The sequence below is a fragment of the Myotis nattereri genome (assembly GCF_964212035.1).
Source record: "Myotis nattereri genome assembly, chromosome: 6".
Lineage (NCBI taxonomy): Eukaryota > Metazoa > Chordata > Mammalia > Chiroptera > Vespertilionidae > Myotis > Myotis nattereri.
Genome location: NC_138081.1, coordinates 3,526,938 through 3,548,588, shown reverse-complemented (window position 1 = coordinate 3,548,588; position 21,651 = coordinate 3,526,938). Strand labels below are relative to the sequence as shown.

Sequence of the window (21,651 nt, the reverse complement as noted above, 5' to 3'; positions counted from 1 at the left end):
TGGCGGAGTGGGCGCGGCGTCGCGGGGCGGCTGGGCGTGGCCTGCGGAGCCCTGCCCTGTCCCGTTTAGACAATGCCCTGGAGCCGCCAGACCGCCGAGCCCCTGCCCCACCGGAGCACTGGCCCTCGCCTACCCAGGGACTCCTCGCAGCCAAAGCTCCAGCCCCCAAGGCTCGAGGAGCGGGGCTCTTCTCCGCCAACTCTGTCCTCACGGGGGTCGGGACCCCAGCCGAGATCACAGAGCGGTAGGAGCGGGGGTGGGCGCTGGAGGTGAGTCTGGAGCGGGCGGTGCTCCCCGGACTGTGTTGGGGCCGGGATCGGGGTACCGGGCCCGTGCCAGCGCGGACAGAGTGCGGGGGGCGGGGCGGCATTTGAGTTGCGGAGCTGAATGGGGTGGACTTTGGGGAACGCAGAGCGGGAGGGAAGGGAAGGGAAGGGTCCGGGAGCCTGGAGCGGCGCCGCCGCCCGGAGCCACGCCCCCCGTTTCCCCGCCCCCCGGATTTCGTTTGGACGCTCCCAGTCCTCCGGGACGCGGTCTGGTTCCGGCTGGGTCGCGCTGGGAGCGGAGTGCCCCGCTGGGTGGAGACGATATTTAACTCCTCCTCGCCCCTCTCGCCCTTCTCAGTTGGCCCCTAGACTTCCATGCCCCAGGCCCTCTCTCCCCAGCTGCCTCCTGCCCCACAACCCTAGTGGGTTGCTCGCCGCACTTCGGGTCTGCACGGCGCGCAGCAGCGGAGGGTTAAGGGGGCGGGCCGCTGCATTTTTGGGGAGTGAGCGCATCCTAGCGGCTGCCAGAGGGGCCCCGGGCAGGAACCGCACGAAGCCCCCGAGCGGGGGCAACAGGTGTTTTGGAGATGACGGGATCCTGCTCTTGCTCCTCGGACTCCCCCTAAAGAAGCAGATCGCCACGGTGCGGGCGTTGGGTGGGCAGAGGGAGGGGTGCCCCGGCGGCCAGAGGAAGACCCCGCGTTCTCAACCACCTTCCCACGCCCTTCTCTGCGTTCTCTCTCTCTCTCTCTCTCCCTCCCTCTCCCTCCCCCCCCCCCCCCCATGTCTCTTCTCCCAGACAGCTGAAGTAAAAAGAGGAAACTGAGAAGTCAGCGCTGCCGGAGGGGGCGACTGTGTGGATGGGATGGGGACGCCGGGGGAGGGGCTGGGCCGCTGCTCCCACGCCCTGATCCGCGGGGTCCCGGAGAGCCTGGCGTCCGGGGAGGGTGCGGGGGCTGGCCTCCCTGCCCTGGACCTGGCTAAAGCACAGAGGGAGCACGGGGTGCTGGGGGGTAAGTTGAGGCAGCGATTGGGGCTTCAGCTGCTAGAACTGCCTCCTGAAGAGTCGCTGCCGCTGGGACCTCTGCTCGGCGACACCGCCGTGATCCAGGGGGACACGGCCCTGATCACGCGGCCCTGGAGTCCTGCCCGCAGGCCAGAGGTGACGCCCGGGGGCGCGGGGGGACATCCGAGGCTTCAGGGAAGAAGTGGGGTGCGAATGTCTCGGCCCGCTCCTCTCGCCCTAAGGTGGATGGAGTCCGCAAAGCCCTCCAGGACCTGGGGCTCCGGATTGTGGAGATGGTGGACGAGAACGCGACGCTGGATGGCACTGATGTCCTCTTCACGGGTGAGGCTGGGTGCCCATCCCCGGAGCTTGGCACAGGGGAGCAGGGTTTGGGAGACCGGGCCATCGCGGGTCTTGTTTCCAACTCATCCCACCCACCCCCACCCCCGCCCTTGAACCTCTTGGCCTCCGGGGCGCAGGCCGGGAGTTTTTCGTGGGCCTCTCCAAGTGGACCAACCACCGAGGAGCCGAGATCGTGGCCGACACGTTCCGGGTGAGCAGCGGGGACAGCCTCGGGGCGGGGTGCGGGGCGCCGAGGAGGGAGAGGCCGAGAGCAGCTGGCGGTGGAGGGAAAGGCTGAGGGTACCCCCCTCCCCGGGGCCCTGAGTACGCCCCCTCGCTCCCCTAGGACTTCGCCGTCTCCACAGTGCCGGTCTCCAGCCCCTGCCACCTGCGCAGCTTCTGCGGCATGGGGGGTCCCCGCACGGTGGTGGCGGGCAGCAGCGACGCTGCCCAGAAGGCGGTCCGGGTGAGCAGGGGCGGGGCCGGGGCGGGGCAGGGCCCAGGGACGTGGGCGTGGCTATGGGCGGGGGGGGGGGAGGGGGGAGGCTTCGAAAATGAGCCCCAGCGCCTGCCCTCAGGGCGCAGTTCATCTGTGAAAACACGCGAGAAAACCAGGAGGTATAACTGGGCAGGGCGATGGAGATCAGGGAACAGTCGATTTACATTTACACGGTCTCCCAAAAATCCCCAGAGGGGGCATCTGAGCTGTGATTTGAAGGGTGGTTGGGGCCGATAGGTGGGGGCCAAAGAAGGGGAGATGGGGCCAAGGGGTTGCAGGTGGAAGAACTGCATGTGTTGCCCTGACCGGTTTGGCTCAGTGGATAGAGCTTCGGCCTGCAGACTGAAGGGTCCCAGGTTCGGTTCCGGTCAAGGGCATGTACCTTGGTTGCGGGCGCATCCCCAGTAGGGGGTGTGCAGGAGGCAGCTGATCGATGTTTCTCTCTCATCGATGTTTCTAACTCTCTATCCCTCTTCCTCTCTGTAAAAAATAAATAATATGTTTTAAAAAAAAAGAAAAGAACTGCATGTGAATCTGAGGTGGAAATTAGCACAGGTAACTCAAGCGCTTAGAAGAGTGACTCCCAGTATGTGCTGTGTCCTGATTATTTCACCAACTAACAGTCCCCAGCACTCAGCCTGGGAGGGCAGCCAGGCCCGGGGTGCAGAGGCTCTGAGACTTGAATGCTGCCTCTTTCCTCTACACCAGGCCATGGCGGTGCTGACGGACCACCCCTACGCCTCCCTGACCCTCCCAGATGATGCAGCCGCTGACTGTCTCTTTCTGCGTCCTGGGTTGCCTGGTGTGCCCCCTTTCCTCCTGCACCGTGGAGGGGGGGACCTGCCCAACAGCCAGGAGGTGAGGGGAGGAGGACAGAAGCTCCACCAACCACCACCAGAGAAAAGCATCTCAGGCCTTCCTAGGAGGAGGAGGAGGGAGGGAGTCCTTACCTGGAAGCCTGAGTGGGACCGTTCTGGCCGCAAGGGGTGTGTGGTTGTCTCACTCCCATCTCCCCATCCCATGTCCTCCCTGCAGGCACTGCAGAAGCTCTCTGATGTCACCCTGGTCCCTGTGTCCTGCTCGGAACTGGAGAAGGCAGGTGCTGGGCTCAGCTCCCTCTGCCTGGTACTCAGCACACGCCCCCACAGTTGAGGGCCTGGCCTTGGGGTCTTGGCTGGTCAGGGATAGGGCAGTATAGGGAGTAGAAGGGGAAGGAGGATTAGACAAAGGATGGTGAATAGTGGGAACAGGGTCCCTAGGTAGGGGGAGGGCATAGTGTGGGAAAAAGGAGAGAGATCATTGGGTGAGTCTTCTCTCCCAGAACTAATAAAATAGAACTGACCTTTCCGACTGGGCTGTGGCTGCTGTTTTACTGGGGCAGAGGGACAGGGGCAGGGCTGAAACCTGAGGTTGGGGATAGTGAGGGAAGGAGGCCTCTTTGATTCCTCAAACCCTCATTAGGCACTCGCTGACTCATTGCCCAGCCCTGTATCATAGGTGCTCGGGCGCAAGCATGTACAGGGCAGAGGAGAGAGAGCATGGGTGGATTACTTGCTGAATTTATCTAAAGCTCAGATGACTCAGAGATTGTTAGATTACTAACCCACCATCGTTGTTGATAGGAAGAAATAACACTTGCAGAAATACTCATTTTTGTTGACTCATTTACTGAGGCTTAGCAGTGCTATGAAAAGGGCCATCTCCTGATATCAGGGAACTCACAATTCTTGAACATTGTTTTCAAACAGAAAGACAGGTTGTGATGGAACAAGTCACAGGAGGCTATTGCTATGAGAGAAACAAGGGGATTCCCAGGGCATCAAAATGTATGCAGTGTGGCAAGGGATCGGGAACGGCTTCCGGAAGGCTGCACTTGAACTGAGTCCTGAGGATGAGTAAGAACCAGCAAGGCAGGTAGTAGAGAGGAAGGAAAAGTGTAATCCATGAAGAAGGCATCTTTGCACCGGACAAAGGCATACAGCACTTGGGGCCTGTGGGCGATTTCTCCAAGGCTGGTGTGTGTATGTGATGTGACAGGCATAAGCCTAGAGAGTAGACAGAGTGCTGCACTTCTGTGTACCCAAAGCCAAGGCCCCTGGGCCCAGGGCTGACGCTTAAGGAAGGAAATACTACAGATCTGAAATACAGGCTGTCAGAAGTAAGTTAGTATTTGGGGAGGATCTACCTGCCTTCAGGGAGGAGGGCAAGGGAAAAAGGATGAGGTGGGTTTCTGGGTAATCCAGGAGATGAGGAGCATACATTTAGGTGGCAGTGCTGGGCATGAAGAAGGGTGTGGATTTGACAATGATGTTAAAATAGAACAGAAGGACTTGGTTCATTGTGTGACAGGAAGGATGCTGCATGACTCAGTTTCTGGCCTGGGCAAGAGGGTTGATCAAGAGGGAATACGGAGGAGGACTGAGTGAGAGGTTTGGAGATGACGATGAGTCTTGGACATGCTGTATGACAATGTGTAGGGTCAGATAGACAGGGGTGTCTGAAGGACAGTTTGGAAACCCCTCAGCTGGCACCTGAGCTGGAGAGTTCTGGGTGTCATTTGCCAAGGTGAGGGCTGAGGCCACTGTGGATAACTTCCCAGAAGAGGAAGATAAAGGGACAAACCTAGAATGGTGGGGAATACCATGGCGGTAAGGAGAAAGGAAGAGGAGTCCAGAAGGAAGACATCAGCATTAATGAAAAACAGCTTTGCCCTAACCGGTTTGGCTCAGTGGATAGAGCGTTGGCCTGCGAACTGAAGGGTCCGAGGTTCGATTCCGGTCAAGGGCTTGTACCTTGGTTTCGAGCACATCCCCAGTAGGGAGTGTGCAGGAGGCAAATGATCGATGTTTCTAGTTCTCTCCCTCTCTCCCTTCCTCTCTGTAAAAAAAATCAATAAAATGTATTTTTTTAAACAAAGAAAGAAACACAGCTTAAAGAAGGGAGTAATCAAAAGCCAACCAGATGAATGCTAAAGAATGTCTGCTGGGCGTGGCCATGAGGACCTCACTGGCAGCCTCATGGGAGCAGAGTGCAGGAGAAGAACATGGAGGAGGCAGGTGTAACCCCTGGCTCAAGGAGCTTGACTGGAAGGGAGGGAAGAGATGGGGCGACTCTCTTGGAGGCTGAGGTGGGAAACAGGTCTCGGTGAGCTTTAGAGAGGGCGCCAGCGGTAAAGGACACATGGAGGGCACAGGAGGCGGGGTAGCTGAAGGAGCAACATCAGTGGCAGAGGCAGCCTGGAAGCCAGGCCTCCTGACGCCCGGTCTAGTGCTCCTTTCTGTCCTATGGTGCCTTCATTTTCAGGGGAGAGTCGCAGAGGGAGAGGGTAGTTCTGGAGAGCTGGAGCCCCCAGCTTGTGAAGTTTGGAGTAAGGGCTTTCCTTCAAACGACAACTGCATAGATGGTGGAGGAGTCAGCAGGGGCCGCTGGGGTCCGCCGGCAGGGCTGGCTGAGGGCCACGCGATCCAGGTCTGCGTAGAGCAGGCTCTGCAGGGTGGGGAGGAGGGCAGTGTCTCGGAAGTCTGATTCCTTAGCAATCCAGGCCTCTGTCTCTCTCGGTCCAGTTTTCTCAGGGATCCTGGCTGGGTCTGCCCATCCCCAAGCCCTCACCGACTCCTGGTCCAGGTCCCCCGCAGTCTTGGGCTCCTCGGCCTTTGCTGGTCTCTGGGGCTCGGCTTTCACTCGTGGGACTATGTGAGGGGGACAGAGCTGAAGGGTTGAGAGAAGGTGACCAACTTGTCTGCTCCCTGCAAGGGCTCAGACTCGGGAATTGCGGGGTCGGGATGTGCGGGTAGGAAAAGGAAAAGGGTGGGGTTAGGCTCACCAGATCTGGGGAGTGGCCGCGGCGGGCGTGGAGGCGAGCGCCTGTCAGGGATGTGGAACAGTCATCGTCTTTAAGAGCCACCAGTGTTGTCTCTCTCGTTCTCGGCGGCTCCAGGCCGCGCCCACCACCGCCCTGCGACTTGCAGGTTCGGTCCGCAGGAGAATGCAGGCTCCACCCCACGGGCGGTTCCCTCCCCGCTCGGATCCTGCCTCAGCTGAGCTTCCCCAGCCAGGGCTCCACCCGCCAGCCTGCGGCCTCACCCCTGTTCTCCAAACCGAGCCACACCCCAAGGCTCCAGATCTGGCGTTTGTCTTCGGAAACCCTCCCGCCTCTGGCCGCGCCCCTCGAGCTCACCTGCGCTGCCACCAGACCGCACCCAGCGCTCCTAGTCCCAGCACCAGCCCGGCGCCCAGCAGTAGGATCAGGAGCTGGGGATACACGGACCCTGGGGGAGCGGGGAAGGGCGTGGTCAGCGGTTCGAGGGCACACAGCCAGCTCTCCCTCTCAGGAATCCCAACCAAGGCTCCTCTCCCCGTCGGGAGGTCTCCGCTTGAAGTCCCCCTGCGCGCGGGGGCTTCGACCTACCCAGGCTGGGCCCGGACCCCCTGCAGTCGGCCGCGTCCCCCAGCACGTGGAGCACCGTGTGGCTCTCGTCCTCGTGGCGGCCCCTGCAGATGAAGGTGCCCGAGTCCCCTGCGCTCAGAAGCAGCTCTAGCCGCCGGATACCAGGGTGGTCCAGGACTCGTAGGCGGCCGGCAAAGGGCTGGGCAGGAGACACGGTGGGGGTCCCGCTCGAAGATGCCCACAGGATCCGGCGGCGTCCTTTGGGCAGGCCCTTGCAGGCCGGGAAGCTGGGCGCCCAGACCCAGCGGATGGGATGGGAGACCCCTGCGCAGGAGAGATTCACCCGGTCCCCGGGACGGCCGTCCAAGGAAACTACGGGAGGCAGAGCCGGGGTGGTTAGGGCAAGTCCACAGGCGAGGCGACTCCCCCTCCGCTCCCCTCCCCTCCCCTCTCCCGCCGTCCTGGGTCTGCGCACACATCCCGCTCCGCAGTCGCCCCCGCCCCGGGCCTCCGACTTGCCTCGCTCATGCTGATTCCCCAGGGACAGCCTGCCCGCGGGGTCCCCCTGAGCCCTCCACAGCAGCAGCAGCAGTAGCTGCAGAACCAGGGCCATGGCTGGGATGAGGCGGGGAGAGAAGGCGAGTGAATCAGCGGAGGAGACCGGAGGGAAATGGGGGGCGGGGAGCGGGGGTCGGCGGGGCTGGGGGCTCCGATAAGAGGGGCGGGGCCCCCGCATCCCGGATGCCTCTGGGAGCGCTCAGGCAAGCTCACCGCCCTCAAACAATGCTCCCTGGCTGTGCGCGCTCGGCCGTTGGCGCCAGCATTTCCCAGGCATTCACTCCTGCAACCGAGCAGGTCGGAGCATCACGAATTCTGCATCCCGGCCGGGTTCAAAACCTGCCTTCACCACTGCTGGCTGCGTGCTGTGGGCAAGTCGCCTAACCTCTCTGGGCCTGTTGGCTCATCTACAAAAGCACCTGCGTTGTACAGGATTGTGAGAACTAAATGACTCCTCAAACGCCCAGGACAGGGTGACTCACGGGAACACGAAGTACTTTCCACTGTCTCACTGTCTGTTTTTACGGAAAGGGCTCCCTGCCTCCTGCCTCTGTGCCCACGCGGTCCCTCAGCCACGCACCGCCTGGACCGGCAGGTTTTGGTCGGATGGCCCCTGGAGTGGGTGCACCCGCTGGGCATCCAGGACTTCACCGGCCTTCGCTGGACAGCGCACCTGAGGCCCGCCCAGCCCAGCCCAGGCCTCTGCTGCTGTGACATCACAGACACCTTTGGTGACACCACAAACCCTACTCCTTAATCCTGTGGCTGAACAGTGGCTGGGAAGACCAAATAGGAGCTGAATTGAGATTAATTTGGCTCTTTCCATCCAAAATCTCTGCCCACATGTTCTACCAGTGGCCCCAGGGATCCAAAATTGGCAGTCGTCTTGGGCCACACTCATTGTCTATTTCCCAGGAACCAGCAGCTGCCCGGGGCGGGGGCTGCAACATTGCAGGGGCCTTTGGTGATGCCTCTTGGGAGAACAGAGGACTGGGCACGCAGGGCTGTGGGCAGGGGCGCCAGGAGGAGCACCTTCCTCTGAAACCAAGAACCAAAATGGCTCACCTACATTCCACCCCAATCCTGCCCCACCTCCCTCAGCTCTCTCCCCTCCCCCAGTCAGTCCCATTTAGTCCCTCCCACCATAATGGGGAGGAGGGGCCCCCAGAGGCAGGGAAGGGAGGGACTGTTGGGAGTATAAATTCGAAAAGGCCACCCAACCCCCAGAGCTGGGTCCCCGAAATCTGCTCTGTCGGCTGCTGCAGTTGCTACCATTCTCAGGACCCTCACCATGAAAGGCCTTCTGCTGCTCGCCTTGTCTTCTTTGCTCTGCTGGGTCTCAGGTAAGCACCTGGGGCCCCAAGGGCCAGGTTCACCCTGCCCCACCCCCACCCCACATTACCCACTCCTCAGGACCCCAAGCACCCCTGGCCCCAAATGGCTGAGTTCTGTGCTTCCAGAACCAGGTCTTCCTGTGACAGGATCCTGGCTCCATTCTCAAAGGACTCATGTTCCCACCTCCAAGACCCACTCTTCTATCAAGCCAGGGTTCCAGGTCCCCTTTCCCCAGTCCAAGGTGCCCCCTTCTTGGGCACCCTAATACCAGTTCCCCTGCCAGCCCCACTCCAGTGGAAAACCCACCAAGATGCAGCTTACCTGCTTTCTCCTCTCTCGGCTGCGCTCGGCAGGGCATCCTCCCAGAGCCTAGGCACCCCGCCTGGGACTTCTTTTGCACCCCACCTGTCATCTGCTCCATCAGGGACTTCATGCTCAGTCTCTCGAGCAGCAGCCTTTCCTAGATGCCTCCTGCTCCTCTCGGGGGCACGTACCCCCAGAGACACAAGCTTTCTGGAAGGTGCCAGTGACTTCTTAGAACCTTCTAGGGCACCAGGGAGATTTCCCCAGCCTTCTAGGGAGGGAATGCCAGGCTTGCTCACCCCCAGGGTGAGGGGCAGTCACAGACTTGTTCACCCTTGGACCAAATCCCTCCTTCACCAAAACTTGCATGCCCAAACCTTGGATTAGCCGAGGCAGAAACTCTGGGCTGCCACCTTCTGCTCCCAGGCGGAGCCAGATCTGCCCCCTGGATAGTATTCCTTTCTGCGGAGAGCTCCTGGGGGAGAGGATTCCTTCAGGTCGGGGCCTCTTCCCACGCGCTCGGTGGGCACAGGAGGTGAAGAGTAAATTGCTAAAGCTGGCCGCACATGGCCTTCTTGCCAGCTTCAAGCTCCAAGCCGTTTCTGCATGTGCTGTATCCTCCATGATTTTTATTTTTATTTTTTAAATGTATTTTTATTGATTTCAGAGAGGAAGGGAGAGGGAGAGAGATAGAAACATTAATGATGAGGGAGAATCATTGATCAGCTGCCTCCTGCATGCCTCCTCCTAGGGACCGAGCCCACAACCCAGGCATATACCTTGACTGGAATGGAACCCGGGACCCTTAGGTCCGCAGGCCGACGCCCTATCCACTGAGCTAAGCTGGCGAGGGCCATGATTTTTATTTTGAATAGTTCTTCCTATTTCAAGTCTCTACCTGTGACCTCCTTTGAATTCTTTCATCTTCTTCCCCACTGCCTCTGTCCCAGGGAATTCTCACTTTCCGTCTAGCCCAGCCCCGTGCTGCTGCTGTTGGTAGCATTGCCCTCCTGACTCATCCCCAGGTGGAGTGGAGTGGAGAAAGGTAGTTAGGGCGTGGGCTGTTCACAGAGCAACAACTCCACCCTCACCACTTCCACTTCTTCTCTGCCACTCACCTGCTCTGTCCCTCTCAGACCAAACCGGTCAGAACACCTTCTGCACTAGTTCTCCGCCCCCCTCCCCCCCAGCCCCCCCCCCCCCCCCGGGGCTCAGTCCCAGGTGAGTCAGACACCCCATCACCTCAGCCTGACTTGTGTCTTCCCAGCTGACATTCGCTGCCACTCCTGCTACAAGGTCCCCGTGCTGGGCTGTGTGGACCGGACGTCCTGCCGTCTGGAACCAGGACAGAAATGCCTGACAACAAATGTGTACCTCGGTAATCTGCCCTTCTTTAGCGGGGACCGGGGCCGGTGGGAGACTCTATGGCTGAGACTGAGGCCCAACTGGGGCTAAGGCTGAGCTGGAACAGAGAATGACAGCAGTGAGAACTATTGGCCAAAAATTATCTCATACCAGGCCCCATTCTGTGTGTCTACATGGATTGTTTCAATTCATGTTCATGACAACCCTATGATGTGGCTGTTGTTACACTGAGGAGACAGCCTCAGAGAGCGGCAGTAACAGGTCCAAGGCATCCCAGCCGGCAGTGACAGGACTGGGACCGGGCGAAGGGCGAAGGGCGGGCTCTGGGAGTCAGCAGGAAGATGAGACTGAGAAGAGAGAGAGAAGGGGGAGCTGGGCAGCATGGGGAGGAAAGGAGGCTGAGTGAGTGCATGGGGCGGGGAAGTGGACACAAGCATCCCAGGTGCCCATCCCAGCTGACACCACTGCCCACTCCTACCCCCAGGCAAGATGTGGGTTTTCTCCAACCTTCGCTGTGGCACAACTGCGGAGCCCTGTCGGGAGGCCTTGAACCAAACCAACCACAAGCTGGGCCTGACCTACAACACCACCTGCTGCGAGAAGGACAACTGCAACAGCCCGGCCCCTCGGCCCGCCCCGGCCCTGGGCCTGGTCCTCACCTCCTTGGCGGGCGCCGGCCTCTGGCTGCTGCACTGACACTCACCCCTCCCCAGCCTCAGCCGGAGCCTCTCCCTGTGCCTCCGGACCCCTGGCTGCCCACAGCGGCCTCCCCTAGTTCCCTTTGCTCGGGAAACATTTCTCAGACCTTCACATTTCTTTGATTGGACAGCAGTCGCCCTATCAGTCATTCTACCCACACCCTCCTCTCGGCTCTGCTGAGTCCCTTCCCGCTTCCCTCCAGCTCTCCCACGGCCCCAGAAGGGCTCCCCTTTGGGCCCTGCTTAGGGAGGACTTGGGGTCCGGGCCTGTCCCCCGTGAGGGCTCGAGAGAAGACCTGAGGACCTTGCCCTGCTCACCTCTTTCCATTTTGAGTAATAAATGCCTGTGTCTGATAAGTTGTGCATTTATTGTCAGGAGACCTGTTGTCAGCGCCCCCCCCCCCCCCGCGCGCGCGCCCTCCGCCCCCCCATCTCAGAAATAACCCTCTCAGCCCCCACCCTTCCCCAGACCCTTCAGGGAGTTTCCCTGGCGGCTGGGCTGAGGCAAATGGAGAAACAGGTTTTTCCGGCATCCACCCTCCCTTCCAGCATGGGGGTGGCACACAGGTGCCAGTGTTTGGAGACAATCCTTATCTCAGACGCAGGTCACACCTCAGGGACTGCCAAGAAGGAGGTGCAGCCGGCTTGAGGGCTCCCCAAAAGGGTAGGAAAATCGCAGGGGGGTGGGACCCGGGACCCTCTTTGCAGGTGTCAGTCCCAAGGTTAGTCAGAGGCCTCCCCTGGCCCGGTTACTAAGTGGGGCACCGAGTGAACCTCCTAGCACAGGCTTCCATCTATTTCCCCTCTCAGTTGAGAGTCCTGTTGGGAGCCAGGCTGCAAACGGGAAAGGAGAACAACCCGGACAAACGGGTTCATTGACTCTGTGAGCCCCACTCAGCCAGCGCTTGCTCCCCTGGGTGATCCTCGTTTCTAAGGAAGGTTCTCCCTAGCAACAAGGTCCAGGGGTAACTTAGGGCAGCTTCTCCATTGTCCTCCGGGGTTGGGTCGGATAAGGAGTGCATCATCATAACCCTGAAACTAGGCCTATTACTCCTTCAGCCCTACCATCGACAAAAGGGAGATGGAATTTTCCAGTCAGCTCTAGAGTGGTTGATAGATTTTTTTTTAAAAAAATATCTTTATTGATTTCAGAGAGGGAGAGATAGATAGAAACATCAATGATGAGAGAGAATCATTGCTTGGCTGCCTCCTGCACGCCCCCTACTGGGGATCAAGCCCACAACCCGGGCATGTGCTCTTGACAGGAATCGAACCTGGGACCCTTCAGTCCACAGGCTGATGCTCTATCCACTGAGCCCAACCAGCGAGGGCTGGTCGATAGATTTTAATGGCTCACAGAGGAGTGTGTGTCTTCTCACCTCAGATCCCCTTCATTCTCTTGCTCCCTTCCAGTCTTCTAGTCCCACTATCCTCTCCACAGTCCTGGTAAGACCCAGGCCAGGGCGCTGTGTGCTGCAGCCAAGATGCAGGCCGGGGCCACAGTTCTTGCCACAGGGCTGCCGCACAGGCCTCCAGTGCAGCCCTGTGGGCGGTGTGAGTCCCTCCAACTTTGTTTCCACTTAATTGCAATGATGTGCTGTGGCACAGGCTGGCCGGTGATGGCTGCTGAGGCTGAGAGAGACGGAGGCAGAGGTGTCAGCCTCCTGGCTGGAGGACTTGCCTTCGGGGGCAGAGCAGATGGGATTTCAAGGAGCACAAAGGGATTCTCTGCTCCCTCAGAAAACGCCTCCCTAAAACCAAGTGATCAAAGTTATCACACTGGCATTGTGACCCCCTGTGTGCTGCATTAAAGACCAACATCATGTCTGTGCAATTCTTGCCAAGAGCTCATGAGCTCAATCTAATTGTGTGAAAATACCAGATAAAGCCAGCATGACTCAGTGGTTGGGCATCGACTTATGAACCAGGAGGTCACGGTTCCGTTCTGAGTCAGGGCACATGATGGGGTTGTGGGCTCTATCCCCAGTGTCGGGTGTACAGGAGGCAGCCGATCAAGGATTCTCATCATTGATGTTTCTCTCCCTCCCTTCCTCCCTCTCCCTTTCTCTCTAAAATCAATAAAAATATTTTTTAAAAGTAAAATAACTTACCAGGACTCTTCAAAAGTTTCAAGGTCAAGGAAGACAAAGACTCAGAACTGTCACAGATTGGGGGCATTTAAAAAGACAGGAGAGCCGTAACCGGTTTGGCTGAGCGTCGGCCTTCGGACTGAAAGGTCCCAGGTTCGATTCCGGTCAAGGGCATGTACCTTGGTTGCAGGCACATCCCCAGTGGGGGGTGTGCAGGAGGCAGCTGGTCGATATATCTCTCTCATCAATGTTTCTGACTCTCTATCCCCTTTCCTTCCTCTGTAAAAAATCAATAAAATATATTTTAAAATAAATAAATAAATAAAAAGACAGGAGAGCCAAAGGCAATGTGGGCTTCTGGGACGGGCCCTGGAGCAACGGGCTAAATGAAGTAAGGCCTGCAGGTCAGTCAGAGTGCCGCACGGGTGTTACTGTCTGGTTTTGTACAGTTGGCCCTTGAACAATAAGGGTTTAAACTTATATAAAGATCCCCCCCCCCCCATAAATATACAGTTGGTCCTCCTTTTCCGGGTTTCGCATCTGCAGATTCAACCAACTGCAGGCTGAAAACAGGGCTGACTAGTGTATGTGCGTTGTTCTATGCCATTTTATTTATTTTATTTTATTTTTTAATGCCATTTTCTATAAGGGACTTGAGCGTGGGGGATTTTGGTATCTGCAAAGGGGTGGGGGTGGTGTTCTGGAAACAATCCCCCTCAGATACCAAGGGACACTTGTAGGTAGTTTTGGGGAGTCACAAGTTATACACAGACTGTGACTGAGCGGATGTGGCACCTCTGACCCCTCCGTGTGCAAGGCCAGCTGTCCTCTGGTTGTGAGATGTCACATCGGAGGAAGCGGGGAAGGGCACATGGGCATTCTCTGTACTGTTGTTACAGCTTTTCTGTCAATCTAAAGTCATTTCAGAACAAAAATGCAAACACACACACACCTCCCTGGTCCTTAGCTGATGTTGGAAAGTTGAAGTCTGGTTTAATATTTTGGTCCCTGCTTTCAAGGGACTGAGGTTTTCTAACCGTGTGCGTGAGTGGGTCTGTGAGATTCTGGAGAGCAAAGAGGGGGCAGGTGGACACACAGGCAGCAGACAGGGGGTCCTGAGGGGCTCAGTGTCAGGAGCACAGAAGGAGCTACAGACAGCTCAGACCCAGCCTGACCCTGGAAGTTCTGCAAGCAGGAAAGCGCTAGGGGAAGGGGGAACCAGGACTCAGTTCCCAGACAGCGTGCTCCAACCCCGGGGCTAGTTGGGGTTTGCCAATGCGATGGATGCACAGGAGGCCCTCACCATAGGTGTCCCAGCTTTGCCTGGGGCACTGCAGTCAGAGGCAGGTGCGGTGTCCTGGCCCAGAGAAGGGGCGCTGCACCTGGGCAGAGGGCAACCAGCCTGTGCGGCAGGGGCCTTGGCTGCCTTCTCACCCAGGGCAGCCCCACGAGGAGGGGGTTCACTATGTCTGTGCCTCCCTCCCACGGCCCCCACGCCCATCCTGCCCTGCCAGCCTTACAACCCTTGCCCTGGGCTTTTTTTTTTTTTTTAATATGTATTTTATTGATTTTTTACAGAGAGGAAGGGAGAGGGAGAGGGAGAGTTAGAAACATCGATCAGCTGCCTCCTGCACACCCCCTACTGGGGATGTGCCCACAACCAAGGTACATGCCCTTGACCGGAATCGAACCCAGGACCCTTCAGTCCGCAGGCCAATGCTCTATCCACTGAGCCAAACCGGTCAGGGCTGCCCTGGGCTTTATCGGCAATGAAAAGGGAGGCCAGAGTCTCCCTCAGCTGGCACTGGGCACCCAAAGCGGCACCCAACAGACCGAGTGTGGAAGTAGATACGAGAGCCCAGCCATCTTTGTTGGGAAAGAAGTGCTTTTTCACAAAAATCTGTTTGGCTTACATGTGGCAGGTTTATTGTTCTAATTTTTAAGTGAACCTATTTAAAATGTTCTGTTTTGATTTCTAATAGAGTAAATGTTACTATAACTCACTACGAAAGGCTCTTGGGGTCTTCAGTAATTTTTGAGAGTGTGAAGAGGGCCTGAGACAAGGAGAGCCCCAATACTGCTGCTCTGAGCAGAGCTGTGCCTCCACGCCCGCCCCACCCAGTCCTGTCCTCCTGGGATAGTCCTGCCTGGTTCTGCAGCTGGCTGTCCCCTCCTGTCTCTCTAACCCGTCTTCCAGACGCTGCCCCTGCCCCTGCCCCCAAACCCCATCCCCCCGCACCTCTTCCTAGTCTCCATGGCCCCCCTCACTGACCTACCACAGTGGAGACACATCAGACCCTCTGACCTCACGTGTAAGTCCGGTAGCAAAGCTGGGAGAGATCATTATGGGGTAGGGATGCTGGGCTTGAAGGGATCCGAAGGGCCCTCCCTGAAGCAGCTGGGTTGTGTGTTTGGGGTGGAAGGGAGGTTGTTGACCCCACACTTAAACGGATCTGGGCCAAGGCTGTTTGGAGGGTGACCCTGAAAGCATTAGTGCAGAGAAGGGGGAAAGAGAAAGCCAAGACAAGAAGAGCTGAGAGAGCAGAAAACAGCTTGAGACAAGCAGGGGAGCAGGGGGGCAAGGAAGAGGACTAGGAGGGAAGGTGACAGACAACTCCGGAGCTCAGAGCAGCTGAGAGAACAGCGGGCAGGCTTCTGCGGGGCCAGGGAGGTGTGGGGTGCAGGAGCAGAGGCCCGCTGCTCAGGCTGGTGAACGTGGGCTGGTTCTCGCTCCCTAGGTGTGTTTGTTTACTGGTTCCTCCCAGCCTCAGATGCTCCTGCTCTCCAACCTGGGGCACTCAGGTGCAGTCAGTCTCCCGGACTCCTGAGCCCTGGACACCATAGAACAGCCATGGGCACCTCCAGGGCCGTCCTCTGCATCCTGTTCTTCTGTGGGGCGCTGGGTAAGGGTAGGTTGGGGGTCCTCTGGGGCAGCGGGCGGGGTTCATGGAAAAGCCTGAGGGCTGGGGAGGGGGTCTGAGAGATGCCAAGGAGAGTTGTAGGAGTTTAGAAAGAGGAGCTACCGGGGGTGGCCTCAGGCCAGCCTGGCAAGGTCCCTCGGAAGGCACTGGAGATCGACTGTCTTCCCGTGGCATCTGCACGAGCCTCTGTCCCCGTCCCTATCTCACCTCTTGCTCCTTCGCTGGGCTCCTTGGTAAATGCCAATTCCGATGTTTTGATGTTTTCATCTGTCCTGGCACCACCGCTAAACTTCCTCACTGCCGCCTCCTACCCTGGCTTCTGTCATTCTCTAAGCTCATCTCCGATTCTCTTGGCTTCTGTTCACATCTGTGTTTTCCTCTTTCCCTGTAACCTCTCCCTGGTCCGTGTCTCCTTTCCTACTTCTGTCCCCCTCGTGCTCCCTTTCAGCGTTTCCCTCTCCCCTCAGCCGCCCCTCACTCCGTGCACACCACCACCACCACCCCCCCCCACCCCACCCCCCCCCCCCACCCCCCGTCTGGGATCTTGGCTCTGCCTCTCCCCTGGCCTGTGTGTCTCTCCTCCACCCTCCTGATCTCCACCAACCCGGCAGGTCTCACCACTCTCCCTGCCCGGGGGCGGCTCCACTGTTACACCTGCAGCTTCGCCAAACCCTGCTACCCTGTTCCCACCGAGTGTGGGGATGATGAAGCTTGTGGCGTCAGCATCGGCACCTCAGGTAGGACTCTGGTCCAACGGCCCTCCCCCAGATGGTTCCCCACCCCCTCAGTCCTGCCCTCCCTGCTGTCCCTGGCCCGACCTCCGACCACCCCGGCCTCAGCCTCAGGCCTCAGCATCGCCCCTTCCTCCCACAGAGCAGAGTGAGGTCATCCAGCGGAAAGGCTGCCTCCCCAGGGCCCAGTGCCCTCTGCCTGGCCATGCCACCTACTGGTCACGCTCCTACTCGCTGCGGCACCACTGCTGCGACCAGGACCTGTGCAACGCGGCCCCCAGGACCCTGCTCCCCACCCTGCTCCTCACCGCCAGCTTCACCTGCGGAAGCCCCCTCCTCCTCTAGCCTCCTCAGAGCTGCGGCCCTCAACCCAGACGCCCTCACCGTCTCCGCGGCCCTGGGGACACCTGCCTGACACTTGAGATGTGGCCAAGATCCTGGCTTGACAGACAGGCCTCAGATCCCTGGCCCCACAGCTTTGCAGAGCACTTCCAAGACCCGATTCCTGTGGGCCCTGCTCCAGCCCCCACAACTTGCCCAGAGCCCGGCCTCATAAAAATGCTGTTCTGTGTCTTTTGTCGTTTTTAGATACTGAGGCTGATGCCCTCTCCAAGCCCCAGGTCTCTGGCAAGGCAGGTGCTTGATGGAGCTGTGGGTCCCAGGCAAGGGGACGGCAGGGGCCCCATGTATGGAGAGGAGGGTTGTCTTGCCAAGGAAGGTCCATTTGGTAGATCAGGAACTTAGGAAGGAGGGCTTGGGGAATGATGAAGGGCGAATTTAATAAAGTGCTATCTGGGGGTCTGGTAACACTGCCGTGCGTGCGTGCATGTGTATGCGTGCATGTGTGTGTGTGCATGCACGTGTGTGCATGCGTTTGTGTGTGCGCGCGCGTGTGTGTTTTCTCTAAAAGCAAACTGTAGCTCTTGGTGGTTGCGCTGGGGCTGGAACCCGGACCATAATTGTCATCTCGTTCTCTGTGTGTCATTCGCGCCTCCTTCCTGCCGACAGATGAGCTGAAGCCACTGCAGAGTGGAGGCTTTAGGTGAGAAAGCCTCCAAGAAAGCTTTTCCCAGCGAGGCCCAGGCTTGCGCAGATACACAAAAGGGCGCTGGAGGAGCTGCTGTGAGGGTGTGGCTGGGTGGCCAGCTCATTTCTGCCTGACCTGCCGCGTGGTGAGCTGGGAGCGTCCCTGCCTCACCAGCCCAGACCTGCCCCTGCTCCCAGACAGCCCTGCACGCAGGGCCCATCACAGCCCCGCCCGGGAATGCACACTCCCGCCCCGTGAACACGCCTGCCCAGGGAGATAGTGTGTGACTCGGATCCCAGGATGTCAGGGTGACATAAGCGACTCATTGCTCCGGATGCCACAATGGAGTGCCTAGGATAAGGAGGGTGGCAGGGTGGGGCCGAGCATGGGCCCCATATTGACCCAGCTCCCTCCCCTTCCATCTAAGGGAGTCTGGGGTCTAAGTGAAGGTGCTTGTTCTCTCTCAGCTCTCCTCTGCTTTGTGACGATAGAGCTGTTGACCTCATTTAGAGGCAACTCGAGTTTCCTTTCCATTCTCCCTGTCCCTCAATCCCCCTGCTTCGTGCTTCCATTCTTCTCTACCTCTGATCATCTCATCCCTTGGTCTGACTGAGTCTCCTCCCTTCCCTCCCCTTCAGTTTCCCCCATTTGCCCTCTGGCTCAAGGCCCTGGATTCCTCTGTCTCCTCTCTGCCCACCCCACCCTCCTCACCCCTGCCAGCTGCACCATGCTCCCCGCCAGCTGCACCAGCTCCCTCAGTCCCAGGCCTGTGGGTTCAGGGCCACCCTCCACTGGCTGCTACAGATAGGAGACCACACTTTTTCAAAGGTGACATCACAAAATAATGAATCTCCTTTCTCCGCCCCCCCCCCCCCCCCACAACACACACAGCTTGTCTGTGGGAGACCAGCGGCTGTGGAGTAGCTCTCTCGACCCCACCCCTCTCGCCAAGACTTTCAGGGGCTCTTTCGGGTGCCACGTGCCAGGGAGACCGCAGGTCACTCTCCAGCAGATGCCACGGAGATCATCTGGCCTTGGGGGCCGGTGGGCTGTGGGTTTTGTGAAACAGGAAGATGGGTTAAGGACACTTCCATTCCTACGGCCTCAGGAACAGGACTCCTGTCCACCCAGCCCAGTGCCCTCGGGGATGGAAGCCTCTGTCCCCTCGTTCTTCCTCACCTGAGACGGGCCAAGTGGATGTTCTCATAGACCTGGATTTCAGGTTTGAACTGAGGAACCGAGGCATCTGGGGAGAAGGAGCCACATGGAGGGAGGCAGACAGCCACCAGATAGCCCAGAGCTGCCTTCCCTCTCCTCCCCTCCCCTGGAGAAGATGGGGTACAAAGGCAATGTGAGCCCCCCTCCACCTTGCACCCAAGTGCTCTCTTCTTCCCCTGCGGGAGCGGGGTGGGGGGGCTCTTACCTCTGCACTGAGCCCCCTGGACCCTCCGCCTCCAGAGCATGATGCTGAGGACCAGGACGGCGAAAGCCTGGCCTGCTGTGAACAGCAGCATCAGGATCCAGGGCACATCCCAGCCCGTGGAAGGGGCACAGAGGGCAGGGGAGGCATCCGTGGGGGCTGTATAAGGGCAAGAGGAAAGGAGGGAGGCAGTGAGGGGGTCTGTCCCTGTGCCCCAAAGAGAGGCGTCCCACATCGACTGGTGGGCTCTCCCAAAAGAAGACTTCCGAAGTTTCCTTGTCCCCAGGACCCACCCCCACTTTGCCCCTTTCTAGGTCTCTCACCCCGACCATGAGCCAACGCCTCCCACACCCAACACACACGGACAGCTAACTCCAGAGCAGACCGCCAGCCATGCTGTCATTCTCCTCATACCCCGCACAGTAATCCACCCTTTCAGGGGGAAAAAGTGCTTTGCATGTATTCATTCTTCCAGTCACTCACTCCATAGCATTTGCTGAGTGCCCACCACATGCCAGGCACCGTCGGCGAGTGGGTGTCGGGGCAGTAAAGCCCAGCCCCTGCCATGGTTGACCTTTGCTGATGGCAGTAGTGGCCCTGTGCTCCTCCCTCCCGCGTGTAAAGGGTTATTCCACATCCAATGGCATTCTTTCTTTGTATAATGGACTTTTTCTGGTAAAACAATCACATGTTTTTCTCCTTCTGCCTTTACTATCAATGGCCATTATAACATCTGTGTATATATCTTTTCTTCAAAAGACAATTACTACCCCAGCAATGATTCTTATTTTCTTCCTCTCTGCTATGGGATATTTTACACAAATCATAGGTTAGCCTATTTTTAAACAATGACACATTCCACAGCAATCTTCTCCCCCATCCTGGCTATTGTCTATTCCACCAGAAAGCTGGCTTAACCACCCGCTCCTCGGTTATGGTTACGGCTTCAGCTGAGGGCGGAAAGGACCTCCTCCCGCAGTGATGGTCAGCTCCACCAGAAACCACCCTCCTGACCGGGCCAATAACAAATTCGCCTCTTTCTCACCTCCTCCCCTGGCCAGCAGGGTGGATGTGCCAGAAGGAACACATTTCCCATACCCCCCTGCCCCCCGCACCCCATTACCTGCCAGGCTAAAGCTGACCCCCTTGTTCTGAGGCACGACGCAGCGGATGAGCCTGGGTCTGCGGCCCCTGGACTCAGGAAGCCCCTCCCCAGGACACACCAAGAGCAGGGCAGCCCCGTCGCCCCAGAAGGTCTGCACATGGCCCCTCACAGGGCCCCTCCCCTCCACCCAGGTCACAGAGTCCAGGCGCCTGGCAGGGACCACAGAGCACAGGAGGACAGAGCAGGGCGCTCCATCTGCAGCCTTGGCAGATAACTGGGATCCTGTGGGAGAGAGGGGCCCCTCAGTTCCTTGCTCGGGCTTCCCCATCTCCCAGTGGCCCCTGGTCTCATGCCCCCACTCACCTCTGAGCACGGAGACATCATACACCCGCCAGTTATGGTATTTGTGGCGCTGACCCAGCACTGCGCACCAGTACCGCCCAGCGTCTCCCTCCTTGGATCCTTCCAGCCACAAAGAGTAGTTCCCCAGCAATTTGAGCCTGGACTCCCTTCCAGGCTTTCCAGGGTCTGGGGCTGGCCTGGCCACTTGGATTTGGGTCACCAGGGCAGTGGAGGAGCCTGCTGCAGGGCTGCGGAACCAGGACAGGAGTTCGTCTCCATGTAGGGTGGGTGGCAAGGGACATGGTAGCTCCATTGCTTCCCCCAAGGCCACATAGATGGCCTGGATGTTGTCTGTAGGGAGGGGCTTGTGTGAGGCCAGATACCTCCATGAGATCAAACCCCCCCCCCCTCCGCCCCCATCTCAACCTCCAACCCCTGGCTTCCTTCCTTCCTGAGGTCTCCGGGCACTGGTCTGGCTATAAGCACACTTCGCAAGGGACAGCTACAAAAACGGTGAGATGGAGAGAGAGGGTAGGGGCTTTCCTCCCTTTCCCCAAATGAATGAGGGAACCGGAGGGCAAGAGAGAAAAGGTGGAATAGTTGGCAAATACCCGTATTTCTTCCTCTCATTTCTCCTTTTCGGGAAGCAGTTACTCACCGATTCTCATTTTCTAAAGGAAACTGCACATGACCTGGGTCCTCAGGGTCTCTGGGTCTATCCCAGTGTTAGAGATGGGGGAGGTCAGCTGGGGAAAATCTACCTTCCTGAGTCAGATGCCTGCCCCAGGCCCCTAAGGAGAAGTGGCAGCCTTGCAGAGTCCCCACCTCCTGCTCTTTACCTGCAGCAGCCTGAGGAAGCCCCCCGAGGAGGAGGAGGAGGAGGAATAAGACCGCCATGGGAGAGCCTTTCAAGTTCTCTTGCCTGGGACTTGGTGTCCCCGGGGAGGAAACAGAGCTCAGATAAAGGCCTGCGTGACACAGGCCTCTGGAGGGGATGGGAAGTTGGGGAGATAAACCCTAGTTGCAAGTCCACTGGCAGAAAAATGGCCACTGCCTCTCTGTCCTGATGGGAAAGAGGCCCCGTCCAGGCCTCTCCGAAGACAGCCTCCTAACCCTTCTGACCCCTGGCCCCACGTCGGTGGAGGGACCCCGACAGAAGCCTCTCCATGCCGAGAAGCCTGCACAGAAGGGGTCCTGCCAGTTTGGAAGCCTTTTTTCCTCCACCTTAAGAGATGCCGCCATGAGGGAAGGAACTG

The 21,651-nt window shown here is 58.5% G+C and overlaps 5 protein-coding genes across 10 annotated transcripts; 3 read left to right on the top strand and 2 right to left on the bottom strand.

Annotated features, from left to right (window-relative positions):
- Nucleotides 1-25: 25 nt before the first annotated feature.
- On the top strand, nucleotides 26-5,022 carry DDAH2 (DDAH family member 2, ADMA-independent). 5 transcript variants are annotated; one of them, XM_081094869.1, is made up of 7 exons: nucleotides 26-269; nucleotides 1,066-1,428; nucleotides 1,515-1,614; nucleotides 1,752-1,825; nucleotides 1,961-2,080; nucleotides 2,822-2,971; nucleotides 3,149-5,022. In XM_081094869.1, the coding sequence occupies exons 2-7, from the start codon at nucleotides 1,132-1,134 to the stop codon at nucleotides 3,263-3,265; spliced, it is 858 nt and encodes a 285-aa protein (XP_080950995.1). In that variant the 5' UTR covers nucleotides 26-269; nucleotides 1,066-1,131; the 3' UTR covers nucleotides 3,266-5,022. The 5 variants fall into 5 exon arrangements, with proteins under 5 accessions (XP_080950995.1, XP_080950996.1, XP_080950998.1 ...); XM_081094870.1 differs by having other exon boundaries at nucleotides 64-269; nucleotides 1,070-1,428; XM_081094872.1 differs by having other exon boundaries at nucleotides 105-244; nucleotides 1,070-1,428.
- MPIG6B (megakaryocyte and platelet inhibitory receptor G6b) lies at nucleotides 3,772-7,113 on the bottom strand (the record flags this gene model as incomplete). 2 transcript variants are annotated; one of them, XM_081094876.1, is made up of 6 exons in its annotated part: nucleotides 3,772-5,599; nucleotides 5,723-5,821; nucleotides 5,937-5,977; nucleotides 6,291-6,381; nucleotides 6,522-6,872; nucleotides 7,020-7,113. In XM_081094876.1, the coding sequence occupies 6 exons, from the start codon at nucleotides 7,111-7,113 to the stop codon at nucleotides 5,526-5,528; spliced, it is 750 nt and encodes a 249-aa protein (XP_080951002.1). In that variant the 3' UTR covers nucleotides 3,772-5,525. The 2 variants fall into 2 exon arrangements, with proteins under 2 accessions (XP_080951002.1, XP_080951001.1); XM_081094875.1 differs by having other exon boundaries at nucleotides 5,723-5,802.
- An 898-nt stretch (nucleotides 7,114-8,011) lies between these two features.
- On the top strand, nucleotides 8,012-11,114 carry LY6G6C (lymphocyte antigen 6 family member G6C). Its single transcript, XM_081094793.1, has 3 exons — nucleotides 8,012-8,401; nucleotides 9,964-10,074; nucleotides 10,546-11,114. The coding sequence occupies exons 1-3, from the start codon at nucleotides 8,350-8,352 to the stop codon at nucleotides 10,755-10,757; spliced, it is 375 nt and encodes a 124-aa protein (XP_080950919.1). The 5' UTR covers nucleotides 8,012-8,349; the 3' UTR covers nucleotides 10,758-11,114.
- A 4,586-nt stretch (nucleotides 11,115-15,700) lies between these two features.
- On the top strand, nucleotides 15,701-16,846 carry LOC308521518 (lymphocyte antigen 6G6e-like; the record flags this gene model as incomplete). Its single annotated transcript, XM_081094597.1, has 3 exons — nucleotides 15,701-15,752; nucleotides 16,382-16,507; nucleotides 16,644-16,846. 3 exons carry the CDS (start codon nucleotides 15,701-15,703, stop codon nucleotides 16,844-16,846), a joined length of 381 nt encoding a protein of 126 aa, XP_080950723.1.
- Nucleotides 16,847-18,351: 1,505 nt separating this feature from the next.
- LOC308521619 (lymphocyte antigen 6 complex locus protein G6f-like) lies at nucleotides 18,352-21,292 on the bottom strand (the record flags this gene model as incomplete). The annotated part of the gene is made up of 6 exons (XM_081094674.1): nucleotides 18,352-18,577; nucleotides 18,708-18,774; nucleotides 18,952-19,107; nucleotides 20,072-20,335; nucleotides 20,417-20,746; nucleotides 21,235-21,292. The coding sequence occupies 6 exons, from the start codon at nucleotides 21,290-21,292 to the stop codon at nucleotides 18,553-18,555; spliced, it is 900 nt and encodes a 299-aa protein (XP_080950800.1). The 3' UTR covers nucleotides 18,352-18,552.
- Between the last annotated feature and the right edge of the window lie 359 nt (nucleotides 21,293-21,651).

Bases quoted from the DNA above. Each gene is read 5' to 3' on its own strand.
- LY6G6C (XM_081094793.1), top strand. From the start codon at position 8,350: ATGAAAGGCCTTCTGCTGCTCGCCTTGTCTTCTTTGCTCTGCTGGGTC. The intron at 8,402-9,963 runs GTAAGCACCTGG...GTGTCTTCCCAG, and splicing joins TTTGCTCTGCTGGGTCTCAG to CTGACATTCGCTGCCACTCC. The intron at 10,075-10,545 runs GTAATCTGCCCT...TCCTACCCCCAG, and splicing joins GACAACAAATGTGTACCTCG to GCAAGATGTGGGTTTTCTCC.
- DDAH2 (XM_081094869.1), top strand. From the start codon at position 1,132: ATGGGGACGCCGGGGGAGGGGCTGGGCCGCTGCTCCCACGCCCTGATC. The intron at 1,429-1,514 runs GTGACGCCCGGG...TCTCGCCCTAAG, and splicing joins GTCCTGCCCGCAGGCCAGAG to GTGGATGGAGTCCGCAAAGC. The intron at 2,081-2,821 runs GTGAGCAGGGGC...CCTCTACACCAG, and splicing joins CTGCCCAGAAGGCGGTCCGG to GCCATGGCGGTGCTGACGGA.